This window comes from Phytophthora parasitica, assembly GCF_000247585.1.
Source record: "Phytophthora parasitica INRA-310 unplaced genomic scaffold supercont2.39, whole genome shotgun sequence".
NCBI classification, from domain to species: Eukaryota; Oomycota; class Peronosporomycetes; order Peronosporales; family Peronosporaceae; genus Phytophthora; species Phytophthora nicotianae.
Genome location: NW_008649025.1, coordinates 101,587 through 120,822, shown reverse-complemented (window position 1 = coordinate 120,822; position 19,236 = coordinate 101,587). Strand labels below are relative to the sequence as shown.

General features: G+C 51.4%; 13 protein-coding genes across 16 annotated transcripts; 5 read left to right on the top strand and 8 right to left on the bottom strand.

Moving 5' to 3' along the window:
* The first annotated feature begins 95 nt into the window (after positions 1-95).
* On the top strand, positions 96-758 carry PPTG_14246 (hypothetical protein). The gene has a single exon (XM_008910806.1). The coding sequence runs from the start codon at positions 241-243 to the stop codon at positions 562-564; it is 324 nt and encodes a 107-aa protein (XP_008909054.1). The 5' UTR covers positions 96-240; the 3' UTR covers positions 565-758.
* Positions 556-3,461, bottom strand: PPTG_14245 (hypothetical protein). Its single transcript, XM_008910805.1, has 2 exons — positions 2,231-3,461; positions 556-2,157 (listed from the first exon to the last, which is right to left on the bottom strand). Exons 1-2 carry the CDS (start codon positions 2,564-2,566, stop codon positions 694-696), a joined length of 1,800 nt encoding a protein of 599 aa, XP_008909053.1. The 5' UTR covers positions 2,567-3,461; the 3' UTR covers positions 556-693.
* On the top strand, positions 2,668-4,137 carry PPTG_14244 (hypothetical protein). Its single transcript, XM_008910804.1, has one exon. The coding sequence runs from the start codon at positions 2,710-2,712 to the stop codon at positions 3,937-3,939; it is 1,230 nt and encodes a 409-aa protein (XP_008909052.1). The 5' UTR covers positions 2,668-2,709; the 3' UTR covers positions 3,940-4,137.
* PPTG_14243 (hypothetical protein) lies at positions 4,130-5,480 on the top strand. Of its 4 annotated transcripts, XM_008910801.1 has the most exons (4): positions 4,130-4,258; positions 4,326-4,422; positions 4,483-5,168; positions 5,237-5,480. In XM_008910801.1, the coding sequence occupies exons 1-4, from the start codon at positions 4,232-4,234 to the stop codon at positions 5,378-5,380; spliced, it is 954 nt and encodes a 317-aa protein (XP_008909049.1). In that variant the 5' UTR covers positions 4,130-4,231; the 3' UTR covers positions 5,381-5,480. The 4 variants fall into 4 exon arrangements, with proteins under 4 accessions (XP_008909049.1, XP_008909048.1, XP_008909051.1 ...); XM_008910800.1 differs by having other exon boundaries at positions 4,483-5,480; XM_008910803.1 differs by having other exon boundaries at positions 4,326-5,168.
* A 71-nt stretch (positions 5,481-5,551) lies between these two features.
* On the bottom strand, positions 5,552-7,018 carry PPTG_14242 (hypothetical protein; the record flags this gene model as incomplete). The annotated part of the gene is made up of 1 exon (XM_008910799.1): positions 5,552-7,018. One exon carries the CDS (start codon positions 7,016-7,018, stop codon positions 5,552-5,554), a length of 1,467 nt encoding a protein of 488 aa, XP_008909047.1.
* A 173-nt stretch (positions 7,019-7,191) lies between these two features.
* PPTG_14241 (hypothetical protein) lies at positions 7,192-9,321 on the bottom strand (the record flags this gene model as incomplete). The annotated part of the gene is made up of 2 exons (XM_008910798.1): positions 7,192-7,341; positions 7,402-9,321. 2 exons carry the CDS (start codon positions 9,319-9,321, stop codon positions 7,192-7,194), a joined length of 2,070 nt encoding a protein of 689 aa, XP_008909046.1.
* A 908-nt stretch (positions 9,322-10,229) lies between these two features.
* Positions 10,230-12,316, top strand: PPTG_14240 (hypothetical protein). Its single transcript, XM_008910797.1, has one exon. The coding sequence runs from the start codon at positions 10,374-10,376 to the stop codon at positions 12,114-12,116; it is 1,743 nt and encodes a 580-aa protein (XP_008909045.1). The 5' UTR covers positions 10,230-10,373; the 3' UTR covers positions 12,117-12,316.
* A 74-nt stretch (positions 12,317-12,390) lies between these two features.
* On the bottom strand, positions 12,391-12,765 carry PPTG_14239 (hypothetical protein; the record flags this gene model as incomplete). Its single annotated transcript, XM_008910796.1, has 1 exon — positions 12,391-12,765. The coding sequence occupies one exon, from the start codon at positions 12,763-12,765 to the stop codon at positions 12,391-12,393; it is 375 nt and encodes a 124-aa protein (XP_008909044.1).
* A 1,037-nt stretch (positions 12,766-13,802) lies between these two features.
* Positions 13,803-14,298, top strand: PPTG_14238 (hypothetical protein). The gene has a single exon (XM_008910795.1). The coding sequence runs from the start codon at positions 13,873-13,875 to the stop codon at positions 14,245-14,247; it is 375 nt and encodes a 124-aa protein (XP_008909043.1). The 5' UTR covers positions 13,803-13,872; the 3' UTR covers positions 14,248-14,298.
* PPTG_14237 (hypothetical protein) lies at positions 14,289-15,994 on the bottom strand (the record flags this gene model as incomplete). The annotated part of the gene is made up of 1 exon (XM_008910794.1): positions 14,289-15,994. The coding sequence occupies one exon, from the start codon at positions 15,992-15,994 to the stop codon at positions 14,375-14,377; it is 1,620 nt and encodes a 539-aa protein (XP_008909042.1). The 3' UTR covers positions 14,289-14,374.
* A 468-nt stretch (positions 15,995-16,462) lies between these two features.
* PPTG_14236 (hypothetical protein) lies at positions 16,463-16,783 on the bottom strand (the record flags this gene model as incomplete). Its single annotated transcript, XM_008910793.1, has 1 exon — positions 16,463-16,783. The coding sequence occupies one exon, from the start codon at positions 16,781-16,783 to the stop codon at positions 16,463-16,465; it is 321 nt and encodes a 106-aa protein (XP_008909041.1).
* A 424-nt stretch (positions 16,784-17,207) lies between these two features.
* On the bottom strand, positions 17,208-17,612 carry PPTG_14235 (hypothetical protein; the record flags this gene model as incomplete). Its single annotated transcript, XM_008910792.1, has 1 exon — positions 17,208-17,612. The coding sequence occupies exon 1, from the start codon at positions 17,562-17,564 to the stop codon at positions 17,208-17,210; it is 357 nt and encodes a 118-aa protein (XP_008909040.1). The 5' UTR covers positions 17,565-17,612.
* Positions 17,613-18,139: 527 nt separating this feature from the next.
* On the bottom strand, positions 18,140-18,896 carry PPTG_14234 (hypothetical protein; the record flags this gene model as incomplete). Its single annotated transcript, XM_008910791.1, has 1 exon — positions 18,140-18,896. One exon carries the CDS (start codon positions 18,894-18,896, stop codon positions 18,162-18,164), a length of 735 nt encoding a protein of 244 aa, XP_008909039.1. The 3' UTR covers positions 18,140-18,161.
* Between the last annotated feature and the right edge of the window lie 340 nt (positions 18,897-19,236).

Below are 19,236 nucleotides of genomic sequence, written 5' to 3'. Positions count from 1 at the left end.
GCATATCTAATACTATGTTGACGAAACCAAACGGATTTTATGCATCTTTATCTATGTCTAGCAACTTTCAGAATAGATAACACTCTATATTTTGATTTATATAACGCAGAGCTGCTTGCGTATCTGTCTGACGACCGCTCATCACTTGTATTGGAGGCGCAACTTCTTCTTGGCTCACTTTGCAATTTACTCGACCAAGCTCATATAGCTGCCACTCACAAGCATCCAACAGAAATAACCATGCTGGCTCGTTCTTCTCTCCGACTACCTAAGGCCGCCCGCTGCATCAGCTCGTCTACGCCAGCTCGTGTACTACAGCAGACACCCGCCACCTCGTCGTCAGGCAAGACGAACATTCCACAGGTCTCGCAGGGTGAGAAGGCTTGGTGCGATATCTACGGTGTGGACTACGAGAAGCAGATCGCCGAGGCCCTGCAGGAATCCCCCGCTGCCGCCGAGGGCGCCGCTAAGAAGGTCAACTACCCCACAGCTGGCGTTCACTCCTCTGCTAAGCCTCAGAGCAAAACCGACATCTGGAACGTCGTGTTCGGCGAGAAGAAGTGAAGCGATCGTCTGACTTACAGAGAAGAATGGGAGGAACCCTCCCGCCGTATTTCTATATTATCGACCCCTAAGCTATCGTAGCAGTAGTAAACCAGCTCCGTATCAATACATCCATGCTGATTGTCCCTATCACTCCTCTTCATCCGCTTCTTCGAGTGTGAAATCGTACGGCTTCCATTGGCTCTTGAACGTCTGCGTGAGTTTCACCTCTTCAGGCTTTGGCACGACGCAGAACTTCCAGTTGGCGCGTCGCGGCATCTCCAGCAAACACGACGACGCATGTCGACCGAACTGAACGTAGTGTTTGCCTTCAACATGGTGCAGTAGCCGTGTAGTGCCGCCTTGTCCGTCAGGCAGTTCGACATACAGGAACGGCTTATCGTCCGTCTGTTGACGCAGCAACTCCAGTGGCCCCGTAGCAGCGTCTGTCTTCTCGTCTGCATCTCGTAGCAACTCGTGAAATTTGACGTGGTACTTCTCGCCCTCCGTCTCAAAGATGCGGCGAGCAGCGCCTGCCTTGTCCTTTGGCACGCCCACAACCTGCAAGTGGCAGTGTGTGGCGCCCAATGTGGCCACATTTCGATCAATTACCAGCAACTCCTTGTCTTGCGAAGCGAAATAGCGACGTAGCGCCGCCTTGAAGCGCTCCATTTCTCTCCACGTATCGTCGCTGAGCTTAAGCGTTGATGCCTCGTGTGCAATTGGCACAATAAGCAAATGATCTCCACAGATTGCACCTTTAGGCATGGCAAGATAAGCCTCCTGACCGATACTCACGATCAAGTGACGCTCAAGTGTCGGCGTCGACAGACAGAACCAGCACTCGGTACGATCCTCCACAAGCGGGCGGTTATTTCTCTGCTGCTGTCCTGGGAGCAGACCGCCTTTGCGTTGTCCTTTAGCTGCTAATCTCTGGTCGTAAAAGAACTGCGCGCCACCTCGACTTTGCGCTGTGAGCTGCTCGATCTGCTCGGCAGAGAGACCGCCAGTCGCAGCGGGGTCGACTTTCCTTCGCTTTGCATCGGGCTCTCCTGCTCGCGTGGCTTCGTCCAGCATCGCGTGAAGATATGGGTTCTGTGTCGTGCCTGCGGGGATATCCACATGCTGACGTTCGACTTCGCTCTGCTGTGCAAACGGCACGACCTGCAGTGCGTGCAAATACTTGCGAGTCTTGTCCTTAAGCTTGTTCACACCACTGAGACCAATGAGACGCGTGAGTTGCTTTCGTCCAGTGCCGGTCACTTCACTCACATACGGCAGGCGTTGGTAGAAAACGTCTCCACGAGTACCGTCACCTCCGCGACTCGTAATGTGATATTTGGGATGCACTTGTTGTACAAGCTCCTTGATAGCCGTACTGCCACGCATCGCCTGTAAACCGTGAGGAAGTTGCTGCTCTGGCAATAAAAGCTGGAAACTTGTAGGATATTCCGCTGTGAACAAGAAGTCCACATCTCCTTGGTCTCCATTGGCAAGAAGCTGTTGCACCAGTGCATTAACAGAATCCTTCGAGTACGTCAGCAGCTTCCCCTTCTCATCCTCTTGGCCATGAGTCTCCGTACCCGACACATAAGCTACCTTCAATCCTGCAATCTGTCAATAAATTTAGCAATACAAACCATTAATAAATCTCCCCCACCAACTCATTCGGCCTGCGTTCACTTACGGTGGCAACTCCTGCGCCTGCCAGACAGAAGAAACTCTCGCCAACCTCCACAGGCTCCGATAGTTGTTCTGTGGTGTTTAGTTCGTCAAAAATATCAGTTTGCTTCGCGTCTTCTTGCCATGAACGTGCCGTCTCGTGTGCAGGTAGGAAATACGTGGGCAGCGGTGTCTGTTTCCCGCCTCCCGTCAAGTACTCGACCGGCAGAGGGAAGCAGCGGCCTACACACACAAGCGCCTCAAACGGCTTGTCCTTGGCGGCTGCATTTAGCTTCCGCGCGCGCTCAAACAGCAGCTCCCAGTGGCCCTGCACGGCGCCACATAGCAGCACCTTGGGCATTTTTCAGCAGTGGCCCCAAGTACGTATACTTGAGTATACACTGTACTCTTCAAACTGCACAAAGTATACGTGTTTCAAAACTGATTCCATGGAATCAGAATTGCAAACTTGATCCAAAAGTAGGTTCATTGTTGAAGCGCAAGATGGCACTGGCCCAGCACTGGAGCGACGGGCGTGAGGACCCGCTGGAGGACACTGCGTCCGCGCTGTTGGCTGCTAGCGCATCGGGGGATGAGCACCGAGTTGCGAGTCTTCTAGAACAGGGTGTCGAGGTCGATTTAGTGCTAGCCAACCGCTTCTTCGGGGAGACGCCGTGTGAACAGGCACTTGAGCACGGCCATGTGGAAGTCGCGGAGCTGCTGCTGTCCGCTGTGTTGAGCAGCCCTCAAGGTGCGGAGCAGATCTCAGAGCTGTTCTGGCGGCGACTACTATCAGCAGCGCTTCGCAGTCATCAGCTGTCGGTGTTGGGCTTCGTTCTGAGCTATGAGCCGGACTTGAACTCGGACGTCCGTCACAGCGAGAAGCCGCTGTTCGATGCCGCTCGGGCCGATGAGGCGGAAATGCTTAAGATCCTATTGGCTCACGGAGCTGATGCATCGGGTACAGACCCGGTGGGCAGCACGTTGCTGCATATTGCAGCGAAATATAGTGCCATGAACGTGTTGCAGGTGCTCAGAGCCTCCAGTGTGAGGGAAGACGTGAACGTCGGAGATTCGCTCGGCAATACCGCGCTGTATTATGCAGCGGATGGTGGTCAACTGGAAGTTGCCAGAGTGTTGTTTGAGATGGGAGCGGATGTGAATCTGAGCAATAGGAGACTCACGACGCCGTTGCACATGGCGGTGAGCAAGGCGAGGCTGGGGATGGCCAAGTTGCTGCTGGAGGAGGGACAGGCTGATGTTGATGCGACGGATTTCCAGGGGAATACGGCATTGCTGCTTCTTGCTGCGATGACGTCGTCAGATTTGGATGAGAATGTCAGCGATAGCGAAGAAGAGGAGGAGGAGTCTGTGCAGCTGCAAATGGCCAAGCTGTTGATTGAATATGGCGCCGACGTGAACGCGGCGAACACGGCCACTGCTACGCCGCTGCACCAGGCTATGCGTCGCTACGACTTTGATCTCGTGGATGTTCTGCTAGCAAACGGTGCAGATGTGAATCAACGCAATCGCTTTGGTGATACGCCACTGCACCAAGCCGCACGCTTGGCGCTGTATCCAGTTATGTGGGAAAAGCTGCTGAGGCACGGCGCTAACCTCAGCGCTGAAGATAGAAGCGGTCAAACACCGATGGAACTGATCCCAAATAATGTGCTTCGAGCTTCAATCGCCGAAGTTGTGGCGAGTTTGACGGACACAAAGGACCAGAAGTGAGTGGGAAGGCTATTACATTCTGTTGCATTGTTGTCCTTTGACGATATTAGTATGTGCATCAGCTTCAATTCAAATTGATAAAGTGAAAGTTGCCTTAACAAAGCTCTGCTTCAAGTAGAATTTATGGTGTCTTCTCTGTTGCAAGGTTCCCTATGTTACAGCTGATCCTATGGTCAGCCAATCAGATTTCACTGATTTCCCGATGGTGGTCAAACCCGTAATTTACTGACGTAGTGGAGCTCTCCACAATATTTGGCACAACGGACGCCGGAACGCTCTTCTCGCCCGCAGCATGAGCATCCACGGTTGGAGCATCGAGGTGCGCCACCCTGTTATAGTATCTCTTTTATCATCGCATAGTAACAGCATGTTTGGTGTCATTGCAGGAGGTCTATGAGACCGTGAAAGGCTTCGGCTTCCGAGGTCGATGCCTCACTTTGCTGTTAGCTACGATGCACTTCTTCTTCGTGCTAGCCATCCCCGGTGAGTAGACCGATTAGTATTACTTCAGTGACGCAATGGTTTTTGACCTTTTCCCTGCAGTTTTATGCTGTCTTCGGGTGGATAATCTGATCTCGAGCTCATGGACGGTGGTGTTCACTCCGTTATGGATTCTCGACGTCATTTACTATGGGAGCTTGGTCTTCTTGCTCGTGTTCTCGGATGGCAAATTGTATACATTCTGCAAGCGATTGTTGCTACTGGTTGTGCAAATATTCATCGCCATGAAGTTGGATGGAGTCGTAGACTGGAGTCTTGTGATGGTATTGACACCATACTTTACGTGCGAAGTGCTTAACTTGCTCGAGGTGGTGCTTGGTGGTGTATTGGGACATCAGATGCTTGTTAGCGATAGTATTGGTGCTAGCGTTTCTCAGACGGAAGGGATCGAGACAGAACGGCAGCTATTGGTGAAGGCCGTGATGCGTAAAACTGGTTTGACGCTGCTGCGTATCGTCCAGGCGCTGTTGATTGGAGTGAAGGTGGATGGGAGTCTCGATGGTGTAACCTGGTGGCGTGTCATGACTCCTGTGTGGTTAGTGGCTGCTTATCTCTTCTGGTATCCGATCAAGAAGTACATCAACTCGACTTCAACAAATCGACTGCTGGATGCAGTATTCACTGCGGGCGTCATCTTCATGCTGGTAGCACCATTCTTCTTGCTAGCAGATCGCCTGGAGGGCAAGAGATTATCGAGCTTTAACATCGTTATGCCATGGATGTTATTGGTACGTGATCAACCTAACCTGTCCCTATTACTCCAGCCTGTTCATGAATCGTTTGTGTTTGTTGTTAGATGGGAGCCTCGTTCCTGTTTCTGTTGTGTGCGATCACACTGGCGGGTGCTGAACGAGTTATTCGAAGTGGCGTTCAACCTACGCGTCGGCACACTCAAAGCTCTCCCTACCGTCACGACTACGTTGCCGTCGACATGGACTAAGTCGTCATAAACTTGTGGAAACACGAGAGTTTTGTAAATGGGAAGGCCAACATGTTGGCGTTGCTCTGTTTTAATAAAGAGTTCAAAGCCGAGTGTTTCATTTGTTGCTCTTCATGGTCAGCTGTTTACTTCAGCTCAAGATGCAGGCATGACATTTCAACTACCAGTCACTTACAGCGGCAAATAAAAAATGGGGTGCAACGCGACGGTGCTCTGGTTTGCCTTGCACATTTCTGCCAGCTCCTTCTCCACCTTTTCGGCCTGCGCATACCGTTTCGCAGCACCGGCCTCGCGCTTCTCCCAGTTGGCCAGCAGATCACCATACGCACGCAGCACGCGCGCAAACTCGACACGATCTGTGGCAGACAGCTTCGACTCGCGCTCAAACGTCTCGACTACCGTAACAAACAGACCTTCACTCGTCACAGCCTGACCCATGGCATGGCTACCTCTCGCGATCTGGCCAAGAACTCGAGTCATCGCAAGTGCGCTGCCTCCAACGCCAGTCTGCTCAGCCTGTAGGGTGCTCAGAGCCTTGCCCAGCCATTCCATAGCCTCTTCAGGCTTGTTCTTGCGCAGCAACAGCTCTCCAATGTTCGTCTCGACCCAAGATCCGAACGGAGCGTTCGGTCCTGAAGCCAGCAGCGCGTCCTTGCCTTCCTCAGCCGCAATCTTCTCGACCCACTCCAGCGCCTCCTTATACAGCACTTCAGCTTGGTTCAAACTCACCAACTGGGCATCAGTCGGAGGCGCCTTAGGGTCCGCCTTGGGATCTCTCTCCAGCGCTCGACTGCTAGCCACTGACAGTGACGCATACTGCGCCAACAAGTAGGGAATCTCGCGTCCTAGCTGCACCTCGCTGGCCTTCAAGTTGCTGGTTTCTTCGTGTTTCAATACCACATATTTCTTCTCTCGCAGCGTCTCCACAGCTTGAACGAATAGCGGATCCTCAACAGCCTTGGCCAGTTGCTCGGCGCCTCCACTCAGTTCCGTGCCAATGAGCTCGTACAACGTCCACTTAAGCGGCACCGTCGCATCCTTAGGGAATTGATTGGCGAACTCTTCCTTCTTGCACCAAGCTTTCGCCTCATTGGGCAGATTGGAGCGCAGCAGCAGACGCAACATGCGTTCGTGCTCAGCCATAGGCCACTGCATGACGTCTCCACGTTCCTGCATGATCTTTGTGGCCTCGGCCACGTCGCCCTTCATAAAGAGCGTGGACACTAGATGACGCAATGCTGCCTGGAGATACACGCTGTGGAAACCCATGGATGAGCGACAGATCTCCACCGTGCGCTGGAGCTTGGGCAGAGCCTTCTCGGCGCGAAGGTGGTTGGGCAGAAGCCGTGCCTCGTCGCTTCCCTGGCCTAAAAGAACCTGTGCAGCGCCCTGGAATTCTGGTAGCGAGTTGAATAGCTCACGCTCCGCCTGTGTTTCCTCAGGCGCTAAAGGGAGACAACCAATACCCACGGAGGGATCGGCGAAAACGTGACGGGGTGGAGCCGTCGAAGCGAATCTGGAGCTGAAACTTGGACCATAGGAGAGAGAAGACGCTGGTCTACGAGATGAAACTGCGCGTGGTAGCAGAGGACGCGTATAGCGCCCAGAAGACAGCAATGATCGCAGAGGAAGAGACATAATGTTATCGCTTGTGAGCCTCTCGGTGGATGGCACAATGATCCAACTGGGCGGGTAAAAAGTACTAATCCCTTGAAACACGATAGCGGAATTGAAAGGTAGTAGCTGATGAGACAAACACGTTGAAGTGACCTGTCATAACCGTTGACAACGTTTTGATATTTGCCATCGAGCTAGTCTGTGGATTCCACTGCTGCAGCCTCGTCACGTGCGCGTTTCTTCTGTTTCCAGAGCTGCGCGGCCTGCAGCAGCTTGAGGTGTGACTGGGCCTGCTCATCGTCCGGGAAAATGTAGTCCGTGTACTCCTCGAGACCCAACTCCGTCTGCAAATAACCAAAGTTAGAACCAGTCAAACAAGTTAGCAAACATAACCGATAGCGTACCCCGTCCTGCGCGTACGCCATGCGTTGCTTGGTAACCTTGCGGGGCAGCATCTCGCTGACCTTCTGGATCATCTTAGCGTTTCCGCCCTTCTTCTCCATCTCCAGCCACGTCTCCATACACAAGACGCGATCCTCCTTCAGTTCCTCGCCACCCTGTTCCTTCATATACCGCAGCGCACGTTCAAACACATCACGCGCGGCCTCCAGATTCTCCCCTTGCTTTTCTTTATCATCCGGTGACGAGGCCTCGAACTGAGCGAAACTGATCCAGACTTTCACGTGCTTGGTGCGCTCCAGCAGTCGCTCATACAGTGCTCGAGTGTTCTCACGCTCGTCATTCTCAATCTCGAAATCAATATAGTGCTTCCAGATCATCTCGGGCATGTCCAGCACCGGTTGTTTGATTGCCAGCTCGTAAATGGCACGAGCACGCTCCACTTCGCCCACCTGTCGCTCGAGCATCGCGTACTTCTGCCAAGTTTCACAGTTCTGCGGGTCGAACTCGAGGAAGCGCATGTAAATCTTGCGGCAGCGGTCAATCTCGCCCATCATGAGCTCCAGTTCGATGTAGTTAGTATAGAGTTTCTTCTTGGGGCAGCGACCTAAAGCTTCACCCAGTGTCATCCTTGCTCCCTGTACGTCGCGCTGCCGGATGAGGAACTTGGCGTATAGTATCCAGATCTTGGCGAATGTGAACTTATCGTGTGGAATCAGCTTCAAGCACGTCTTGTAGACCTGTTTGCAGCGCTCTGAAGAGCTGCCACTGTCGTCGTTATCGCCTGCCAAAAGCTCCTCAAACAGAGCGTACTTAATCCAGAGGTAGATGTACCGACGCCAGTATTTTTTCTCCGGAATAGGCGGCACATTGGCAATAGCACGTTCGTACACTTCACGCACGAGTCCAAACGACTGGGAGCTGGCTGCTTCGTTCTCCTCGAGCTTAATGTACTCGAGCCACGAGTCATAGTCCAGTGCATTAGCGGCCACTTGCTGCTCATACACAACTCGGCGCTTGGCAATCACCACTTCTTCAATCCTCTCCTTGTCTCCATGCTGCTTCTCAAAAGTGATAAATGCACTGTACAGCGCCGGTGCCTCCTCCTTGGGCAACGTATCCAACGCGTACTTGAACACTGCTCGTGCTCGTTCCAGCTCGCGACATCGCTCTTCAAAGAGCGCAAAAGCCAAGTAAATCTGCTCTGTCTTCTCGTCACTACGCAGCTCCTCTAGCGCGCGCTCGTACACTCTTCTGGCCAGTGCGAGCTGCTTCTGCGACTTCTCTTCCCACTTGGCGTACTTAATGTACGCCTTTTCACCTGGATGACACATGACGTAGCGCTCATACAGTGCGCGTGCGCGTGGGATATCCTTGGCACGCATCTCCAACTTGATGTACGAGTACCAGGCCTGATCGTCAGGCTGCCACTCCATCCAGCGCTCGAATACACGTCGAGCACCGTTAAGATTGCCCAACATCTCCTCCATAAAGGCGTATTTGTACCAGAACTGGGCCACACGAGGCAGCAGCGTTACGGCGCGATCCCATACATTGCGCGCGTGGTTGACAAACTTGTGTCGCATCTCCATCTCGGCGTATTTGAGCCAGATCGTGGGGGCCTTATAATCAACGTCTAAAGCGCGCTCGAAGACGCTGCGGGCGCGTGCGAACTCCTCCTGACTCTCTTCCCAGGTTGCATACTTCATCCAAGTCCCAATGTGGTGACGTTGACGACGCAGCTCGTCTTCGAAGGCCTTACGCTTGCCCATGCGGTACTCGGCCAGCTCAGCGGCATCCGTGATACGACGACGCGGAGGCTGTGCGAGCTCCTCCTTGCGCTGGTTGGCCTCCAGCAAGATCTGCTCGGCCGTGATCTGGATGGGCGCTGGCGCGCGGTTCTTCACCACGCTCTTCTTCATCATCGTGGACGACGAGGCGTGAAGGGAGGTGGCGTAGAGCAGTGCTTGGCGAAGAGCTAAATGGACGCGAACTTAATGGGTAAAAGCAAACTTAATTATAAAAGGACTTTATCGGGGTGTAAATGTACGATTCTAATTTATGTAGTGTTTTGCACATGAATTGAGGTGAAATGATTAATCCAGGGAAGTTGTTGAAGTGGCAGTCGTTCGTTTACAGACGAAAGTGATGACGGACTTGACGGATTTGTTGCCGATTCCGATGATCGCGCAGCTGATCTCCATTGTTGTCCCAGAGCTGCGCTTGCCGCGTTGGGATTGATGTACTACGCCAGCCTGACGGCCAGGTGAGTGAAGAGGTGTCCTACACTTTCTTCTCATCGCTCGGGCGCCGTTATGTACTACATGTACTAATAACTTTGATGCTCACTGCCTTCTGAGTCGATGTACATAGAGCGCAGAGAACAGCGTCGATCATCCTGCCCAGCCCAACACGGTGTTGGCAACACCGCTGGCAAAATGTCATGGAGCCGATTCCCTCAAGCACATGATCAGCGTTTGACTGCCAGGCCCGTTTACGCCATTTTGGTGGATTGAATGTGGTAACAGCCATATACAACAGCGTCCACAAAAACCATATTGGAGATACTGTGGCTATTCGAATCGTTTTCAGAGGTATCCGCACCATATCCAAACACTTTGTGGCACGATGTGCAAGGAAGATCTAAAAGTGGCCACGATCTGTTGGGACATCCCACCCCTGCCGCATTTTATATCCAAGCAATAGTGCGTGATCCGGCAGTCCAACGCATTCGTTTTCGCATCACATAAATAACTACAGGTTTTTTAAACGGCCTCAGAGTGCGTTTCGCCACCATGCTAGACGAGTTGTATCGAATCTCACAGGCTGTTGACGAAAGGCATTGCACAACCTGCTGGGCGGCATCAATGGCCTCACTTCCAGGCTCTGGCCAAGGACACTGCCTTCCGCCGCACACACTGGGTATTTTGCATTGTTACGTCGGTCCGTTAAGTTATCAGGTTAAATTCTTCCAAGCATGCGGATACATGTTGCAGTGGCAACGGCGCTACTGAGACTGCACACTACACAGGCCAGCGATGTGCTGCGGCAAGAGCTCTGGGGGCTCTCATCGGGTCTGGCCTACTACGTCGCAGTGAACATCGGGTCGCCAGTGTACTCTTCGGGATCAGGCAGCTCCAGTTCTAACTCATTTAACCTGTTACTGGACACGGGTTCGGCCAACACGGCGGTTGTCACGGCCGAGTGCTGCTCTCTGACCAACGAGAATCTCTACTCTTGCTCGGACTCGAGTACGTGTGTGGATGAAGGCACCAGTGTCAGTGTGAGCTACGTCAGCGGAGCATGGAGTGGCGAAGTGGTGCGGGACACTTTCTCCGGACAGGGTCTGGGCACCGTCGAGAACATGCAATTCGCCGAGATTACGGCCGAAGACAGCTTCATCTCGTCAGGTTACGATGGTATCATCGGTCTGGGATACAAATCTATTGCGTCGCCCTCTAGCGACCCGCCGACGCCGTATTTTGACACAGTTGAGAGTGCCGACGGACTGGAAAATATCTTCAGTCTGCAGATGTGTGGCGCGTTACAGGCGCTAAGCTTGAGTAACTTTTCGACTGAAGATAGTTCGTATCTGTACGCGGGGGAATTTCTACTTGGAGGAACGGAAGGACCGAATGGAGAGAGTTATCATAAGGGAGACATCGTGTACACTCCGTTAGTGCAGGAGAAATACTTTAATATCATTATCACGGACATTGGAGTGAACGGAGAGAGTTTGGGACTGGACTGCGAGGCGATCAACTCGCCACGATCGATCATCGACTCGGGTACCAGCAACTTGGCTTTCCCCTCCAGTGTATACAGTGCCGTCATTGCCGAGCTCAAGACGCAGGTTGAAAAAGTTGCCTCTGTTACCGACAGCTTTTTCGACGACGACTCGACCTGCTGCTCAAGTGACTGCGATCCGACCAACGCCGACTCGTTCATCTACCAGTTACCAGGACTAACGATCTCGCTTGCAGTCGATGATGATAAGTCGCAGCAGATGACGATCACCATTCCAGCTGAGTACATTTGGCGGCCAATTGTGGTATCTACGGGTCCGGGGGAATCAGCGTGCCGTGTTTTCGGCATCTCGGAGGGTGATTTTACACTGCTAGGCGACGTGTTCATGGATGGTCTCTTCACTGTGCATGATCGCGCCAATGAACGCGTGGGTCTTGCAGTGGCAGACAACTGCCCTAACGGCGTCACGTCCGGTAAGAACATCACGATTGAAGCGATGACTGCAGAGGACTCGTTTTGCGACTGTGTTGGCTCGTCGGACCGGAAAAGCAGCCTACTCAGCAGCTACGTGCCGTTCTCGGGCAAAGCCTGTTTCTTCTGGCAATGGTGGATGTACGTGGTTATTGTGGCTATCGTCGTTATCATCCTAATGATGGTCGCATACGGATATTACTGGTGGAAGCGGCGTAAACTGATGCGTCAGCTTGAGGCTCTACAGAACCAGAACCAACCACAAGTGCAGCGAAGTTTGTATGCCAGTGACCGTCTTGACCGCAACCTGCTGCATACTCCAACGCAACCTAGCTCTGTGTATGTCGTCGGTGCCTTCACACCTCCCCGGACTGCAGGTCCAATTGTGAACGGTGGAGCACCAGCTACTACAGGATACGTCTTGGCATCGTCGCCGTCAGTTCGCTTTAACGCCAATACGAACGGGGCTCCTGCCACTGCTGTACCCGGTCGAAAGACATAAAGTATCATCTCCAGGAACATCTTAGACAACTAGTCTCACAGTACCATATTATTAACGACAATCAAACTAACGTATTGAAGTTTTCATTTAAATTTAAACTTTGAACGTTCGGCCTTATCATTTTGAAGAAATGTAGCTGAAACGATAAAAGTAGCACTGTACGTGAAATTTGCCATGAATATAAAAAAAAAATACACAACATCTACTTATCCATTTTTGTACAAAAACTTAGAGGGGACCAGTACAACGGCTACAGCTTCTAATCCAAGTCTGCTTAAGCACGTAGCATCTTCTTGCGCGACTCGGACACTCCACATCGCGTGGCGTATGCTGTCAATTCCGTTCGCACGTTCAGCTGCGTTGCCTCAAAGTCGATCGTGCAGTCCGGCAGGTCGCTGTCGATGGCATCTTGCAACACACCCGTACACGTCGGGTTGGCACAAATTGCTGGCATCTGCTGCTCTGTGGGCTTGCCGGTGAATGGGTAGATGGTGTATCCCGTATCGTCGGCGCACGTCTTGGCGTCAGATAGTAGCGGGAGCAATTTAAAGACGAGAGTCATAGTACCGCAGGTCTCGGCTTTGACGAGGGTGGGTGTGGAGATAGCGAGAGCAGTGGCAACAGTGATGGCGATGGTAGTGGTCTTCATGTTAATTTTTCGAGGGGGGGGGGGTCAACGTAGGAGTTAGTTATTTGGTTGAGTTCTTGTTGGTGCGAGGTAAATTGGAGAGTGAATGAGTTTCCAAGCGAAGTGAAGAAGTCATTGTTAAACAATTGTAGCCAAACTAATGTCTCTAGATTATGTTGAAGTGTTCCAGCGAGTACGACAGATCCAAGGATATCGCAAAAACTGTCTGGTTAAATTTTCAGCGCGGCTTGCAGAATGAAAAAGGTCCTGCATGTATGGGCGGCAATCCTGTGAAGGACACGACTCGTGTGAATGAGCTTTTTATTTTAACTGAATGACCACATGGGATTGCTCCGAGCAAACGCGTGAAACTTTACGCACTTTAGACACAGAACCGGTTGAAGATTTGGTTTTCGACCAACGATGCAGCTAAGTGACCAAAAATTTTCGGGTCAGAATACGCTCAACGCTGGCCGACACTAAGATCACGTGGCTCAAACGAAGTGGCGAATGGAGAGTTTTTGCACTTCGATGTTGCAACATGCAATTTTTCGCTTGACGACTCGAGATATGCCAGGCACAAGTAGTACCGTTAACTTCAGTTAGCTATACCCGCACCATGTGTAAATACAGTGTTAATATCAGAGGACTGCGAATAGGAATTCATTTCTCAATAGATTTCGACATCATCTGGTCTACAAAACATGTTGAAGGTACATGTTTTAATATGTACAAGTTATTTTTTTTGCCTGCTTTTATTTAATAAGCGTTCTCTACCTAACACCGAATTTAGAGTTGACTTCTGACACTGCCTCTTAGTATCTCCAATTGTTATCTCGGTCTACGTATTTATCCGTCCATGAGATGAGGGCTTCAACCTTCAAGTTCGACCACCACAATGTATCTTCCACCAAAAATTAATCAGACGAGTACCAACCAGCAATTTTTCCTTGCGATTGGTAAAATTTGAACCCATAGCAAGTTGGAGCTTGCTTAACGCAGCAACAACGTTCCTCGGGCGAATTTTACGAGCCCACCTCAATCACTTTCCACTTAACCTCGCACCAACAAAAACTCAACCAAATAACTAACTCCTACGTTGACCCCCCCCCCCCTCGAAAAATTAACATGAAGACCACTACCATCGCCATCACTGTTGCCACTGCTCTCGCTATCTCCACACCCACCCTCGTCAAAGCCGAGACCTGCGGTACTATGACTCTCGTCTTTAAATTGCTCCCGCTACTATCTGACGCCAAGACGTGCGCCGACGATACGGGATACACCATCTACCCATTCACCGGCAAGCCCACAGAGCAGCAGATGCCAGCAATTTGTGCCAACCCGACGTGTACGGGTGTGTTGCAAGATGCCATCGACAGCGACCTGCCGGACTGCACGATCGACTTTGAGGCAACGCAGCTGAACGTGCGAACGGAATTGACAGCATACGCCACGCGATGTGGAGTGTCCGAGTCGCGCAAGAAGATGCTGCGTGCATAAGAATCAGTAATAGCAGCTACAGATTGATACAATAAACACAACTTGGCTAGAAGATTTTTCAAAGTCTTTGTATGACGAGCTCGATTACACGCGCTTGATGCATGTATGCAGGCAACGCAGTTCCAATCTATAGAATTTTGGTATCTTCGGATGCTGGTAGGATCACCGTATGAATTGAGTGAGGGGGCATTGTAAGCGTGAACGTATTGGAGTCTGGCTGCTTGACGGTAAATGTAACTTCATCACTGTCACGATTCAGGAACTGCAAAACGACCTGGTTGTCCGGCGTCACGAATGCGCAGCGGTGGAAATCATCGAGCGTCTCTGTCTTCGGGAACTCAATGCGCTTCGATCCTGGCGGCACAAACTTGGAGAAGTGGCCCATGATGTAAAACATCGGCTGCTTGTAGAACTCGGCTCCATTCTGCTCGTCTACCAGAATCGGCGCGTCCACCATATTCTTCGCCCAGTTCGGGCCTCCATCCGTGTCCAGGAACAGATTCCAGTCGACCCAGCCGGCAGCCATGTTGTTGCTGTTCTCAATGATATCACGAGCGTAGTTTTGAGCACGTTTCCAGGCCTTGTCAAAGTCGTCCAATGCAGGACCTTTGCCAGTACCAACGAGGGACGGTAAATAACCTGAACACGCTTCCGTTCCGAGCATGAACATGTCTGGGTAAGCTTCAGAAAATTCAAGTAGATTCTTGAAATTGCCAGCACCAGGAAGGATGAAGTCAATATTCTGGTACCAGTGGAAGGCAAGCCCACTCAAGTATTTCTTCGATTCCGGGTCCTCAAATGGCGCCGATCGATCCATGATACCCGGTTTCTGGTCATCGTTGGCCATGATTTTCACTTCGGGGTGGTTTTTCTTCATCAAAGGACCAAGATTTAGCTTGATAAAGTCTCTTTCTTCTTCGGCAGTCATACGCAATGTCTCCCATTGGGAAACAGCAAGAGGAGGTTTCTCAGGTTCATTCTGAACTGTCATAGCCCAGAAGTTGATCCCTTCCTTCTTGTAGGCGTCGAAGAACTTGGAATAGTACAGTGCTAGCGCCGCCCAGTACTTCTCGCCAGGTGCTCCTTTAATCTGGCAATCGATGACCGAATCACCTCTCGTCATCCAAAGCGGAGGGGCCCACGAAGACGCGAACAATTTCAGCTCCGTCATGTTAAGTGCGCGATGTATCAGGTTGATTTTGTTCGAGTTTGGCGCTTTATCGGAAGCGATAGTGAAGTTCGTCATCTCAAAGTCGTCCACCTTTTCGTTGTATGTGTAGGTCCTCGTGGAAAAGTCCGTGGAGCCGATAGGCACTCGAGCCATGCTGTACTGCAGTCCCGACTCGGAGAAATACTGGTCTAGAGCCAAGTTTTGGAGTTTGGGTTTCAGTTTGTACAGGTTGATGGCCGCGGCGTCCGTGAAGGCGCCACCAAAGCCAAGCATGGTCTGATATTGCGTCTCCACCTCGATTGAAAAAGTTGGTTCGTCATTGGGAGACTCGTCGACGTTCATTACGGTGTACGTCAAGCGTGCACCATCCTTAGACGTCGAATACACTCCCACTTGGCCTTCTGTCAGCTTCGCGTGGCCACTGACGACAGAATCGCACTGCGTTTCATTGCAGACACAGACACCTTCCAAGACGTCTTGATAGAGTGAAGACCAGCTGGAACATGCTGCAGAAACTCCATACGGAGCAAGTAGCACACAAGACGTGAAAATAGCTAGAGGCGCAGGTACCTTCATCGTAGCACGAAACTCAAGTCCTGTTTTCGGTTTGCAGCACTTTGGGGAGTGTCTTGGTATCGTAAGCTTATAGTAGTGTTTGGCACTCAGTGTTTACTCGTTTTAGTGAGAGAGTTACGAGGTGTCGATGATTCCAACAGTACGGTGGTTTGACTGGGATAGTCTTTTCGATGGGGTCAGCCTGGCGTCATGATTCGGCCCTCGCACATGAAATCAAGGCAAAGTGAATTTCCATCATCGACGAGGGCGTGGTAGGCATTGAGATTGTTACTACATGTAGATAGTGCTGCTGGTATCCAATACAACTACTGTGATCGGAGCTGCAAGCTTTGCTTGCGTTGTTCGTCATGACGACATTTTTTAATCCTTGTTTCAACACGATGGACTTCACGTAATGTTGTGCTCGACAGTCTTTCAAAGAACAACTTTATTGGGAATTTACTACTTCTACAGCAGCGAAGGGGTCATTTAAGTGGAAAGCTTGTTAACGTCGATAACCTTGCATTCTGCGAACATGAGCTCGATACTCTCGTGAATATTGTATGCCGTCCCGTTAACGGTCACGTCGCAGTCTGGCATGTCGGCGTCTCTAGCTTCATCTAGCATCTTGTTGCAAGCTTTGCTCTTGCACAAGGCCTTCACTTCGTCCTGCGACGGCATACCCGTGAATGGGTAAAGCTTGTATCCCGAGTCGGCGGCACAGAGTTTCGACTCCGATTCCAGCGGGAGCAGCGCGAAGCTAAGCGTGGTAGGCGCACATTCCTCAGCAATGACAAAGGAGCCAACCATGGCGGCGATGGCGGCGATGCATGCTACAGTCTTCATACAGGGCAGGGTACACGATCTAGGGTATGATCTCGTTGGCGATAATGCTGAAATACTTGCTCAGGCCAGGCGTTTACGATGTCCAGTTGGCTTTAATCGATCGTGGATGTTCCACCACCCCATCCGTAAGATAAACGGTTGCTATTTGCGCACTGAATTTGTAGCATAAAGAAGTGCATTCTAACTGCCAATTTGTTGAAAATTATAGGCTGGGCAACTCCGCTGTCTGAATACTACCGACATTAGTTATATTTAATCAGTACCTTACTGTCTTTGGTTCGAACGGAATCTTCAGGCGACGCAAGTGGAAGTTGCACATCAAAACGAGTTCATTGAAAAAGACAAACGCATTGTTACGAAAGCTCAAAGCTATCAGGCCCCAACGACTTTACTTCCGCGCCACGCCGCAAGCGGTCGCGTAGAGCGTGAGCTCGTCCTTGACGTTGTATGAGACGCCGTCGTAGGTCACCGTACAATCCGGCAAGTCCAGTGCGGAAGCCTCCGCCAGCAGCTTGGTACACGTAGTGTCAGCGCAGATGAGCGTGAGCTCGTCAGCCGTAGGCAGTCCGGTAAATGGGTAGAGCGAATAGCCCGTGTTAGAAGCACACGTGTTCGCGTTGGTCAACAGCGGAAGAAACGTCACGACTAGAGAAAGCGTGGAGCATTCAGCTGCAGCAACTTGAGCGGGAGCGGTGAAGGCAGCGAGGGTCGTTGTAGCAGCAGCGATGAGACTTCCAGTCTTCATTTTGCGGTCGGGCGGTGGTGGTGGGCGGTGGTTTGACGAGTACGAAGGAAATCGCGGAATGAACCTTCGAGATGATCCATGACACCAACACCGGCACGCTCCTCGGCGATCTACTTGGTTTTAGCGTGCGTCTGGTCCGGCCGACCATGATGCGGTCAGACCTTCAACACCAGTGGAGTCGCTATGATAGCACAGAGTTTCTATTAGCCCTTTAATGCTCTTTCCTCTTCCTGCATGCTCGTCTGCGGTGGTGTTGTGGTATGTTCTGCTGCGTCAAATAGATCACGACGACGGTAAACAGGTCGATACCGTCGATTCTTGCCATATCCCGTTGCGGCACAACTTACGCATATCCAACGGTTGGCCCAACCTGAAAATCTGGACAAACGAAACTCTTTTGCTTGGCCTGGTACGAGGAGTGCTACACCCAGTCGCGCATTCACAGGTGAATCTGATCAACTAGATCAAGCAGATCAGCTTCTTTGGTGAAAGCGTGACTGGGCGTAGCACTTGATCATTGCCGCTTCAACTTACAGTTTAAAGCCAAAAGAGACGTAAAAGTTTTCATAAGCTCTATTTTTTTTATCGCATTCGATATTACATGACGGCGTAGGGCGCCAGCGTGTCAACTTGATAAGTTGATGATAAGTTGTTGTCACCTTGACCCGTTCGATTATGCCGCGCTGGCGGTTCGTTGTGCTGACATTTGAGTTCGAGATGAAGTTGTGAGATAACACAAAAACAGCAGAGAAAGCTGGAGAGGCAGTCGTTAACATGCGAGCCTTGGATACCGAGACTGTGACGTGTCTGCATGCGAAGCCGCCACACACCAAGCAGGAATGTGATCAAAAACAACGCTGCAAAGGCTTGCCACATGATTGAATGGCCAGAGTCTCCATCCTGAGGAAACTCTGACGGCGATGGTGGTCCTGGACCGACTGGAATGTCCTCAGTGTCCTCGGACGTGTTGGACGTGTTGGACGCCGCGAAACCGACGGATACCAGGAATCCTAGCGCAAGTCCACCGAAATACAGCAATGTCCTCTCGTACCCACCACTTAAGCTTTCCTTCACCGACGCGATAGTAGTGCAGGGGCAACACGTGACAATACAGCAATATGTTGGAGCTACGGAGCAGCAACAGTCGAAGAAGCTTGAGTTCCAAGTCGATCTTGAGGAATTCTGCGCCTGGTGTTGAGCAGGCCCCCGCCTGACAGGACAAGTCGGGTTGGCATCAGGGACAATTGTGATAACGGGGAGCGTCGGGACCCGCTTCGATGGCATCGCCGTTCGATCCTGAGCTCGGGAATACCCGGCAGCAGACTTGGACATGCCTCCTTCTGTTGTGCTATTGGTCTGAACGCTCCAGTATCACGAATGGGAATGCCAATCAAAGGCAAATCGAAGGCACGTCCTGCGGATTGTGAAGGCCAGTGTTCGGTTTGGTTTGGTATCTGAGCAGGCGGACTTCGCGCTGCGAACCTTCCACAGTGCGAAGCACTCCCGGCATAGGACAGTGAGTAATATTGACATGTATTCGAAAGACACCTGTGTAGATACCTTTAGGGGTGAGTTGAGCCAGGTGGTGCCGACCAAGTGGAGAAAGTAACCACAACAATGCTCATAACGGCGGCGGTAATCAATACGGAGCCACGTTTCGAGTGGAGACAAG

Coding starts and splice junctions, on each gene's coding strand:
- PPTG_14246 (XM_008910806.1), top strand. CDS start 241: ATGCTGGCTCGTTCTTCTCTCCGACTACCTAAGGCCGCCCGCTGCATC.
- PPTG_14245 (XM_008910805.1), bottom strand. CDS start 2,566: ATGCCCAAGGTGCTGCTATGTGGCGCCGTGCAGGGCCACTGGGAGCTG. Junction 2,158..2,230: donor CAGGCGCAGGAGTTGCCACC/GTAAGTGAACGC, acceptor ATTTATTGACAG/ATTGCAGGATTGAAGGTAGC.
- PPTG_14244 (XM_008910804.1), top strand. CDS start 2,710: ATGGCACTGGCCCAGCACTGGAGCGACGGGCGTGAGGACCCGCTGGAG.
- PPTG_14243 (XM_008910800.1), top strand. CDS start 4,232: ATGAGCATCCACGGTTGGAGCATCGAG. Junction 4,259..4,325: donor TCCACGGTTGGAGCATCGAG/GTGCGCCACCCT, acceptor GTGTCATTGCAG/GAGGTCTATGAGACCGTGAA. Junction 4,423..4,482: donor CTTCGTGCTAGCCATCCCCG/GTGAGTAGACCG, acceptor TTTTCCCTGCAG/TTTTATGCTGTCTTCGGGTG.
- PPTG_14240 (XM_008910797.1), top strand. CDS start 10,374: ATGCGGATACATGTTGCAGTGGCAACGGCGCTACTGAGACTGCACACT.
- PPTG_14238 (XM_008910795.1), top strand. CDS start 13,873: ATGAAGACCACTACCATCGCCATCACTGTTGCCACTGCTCTCGCTATC.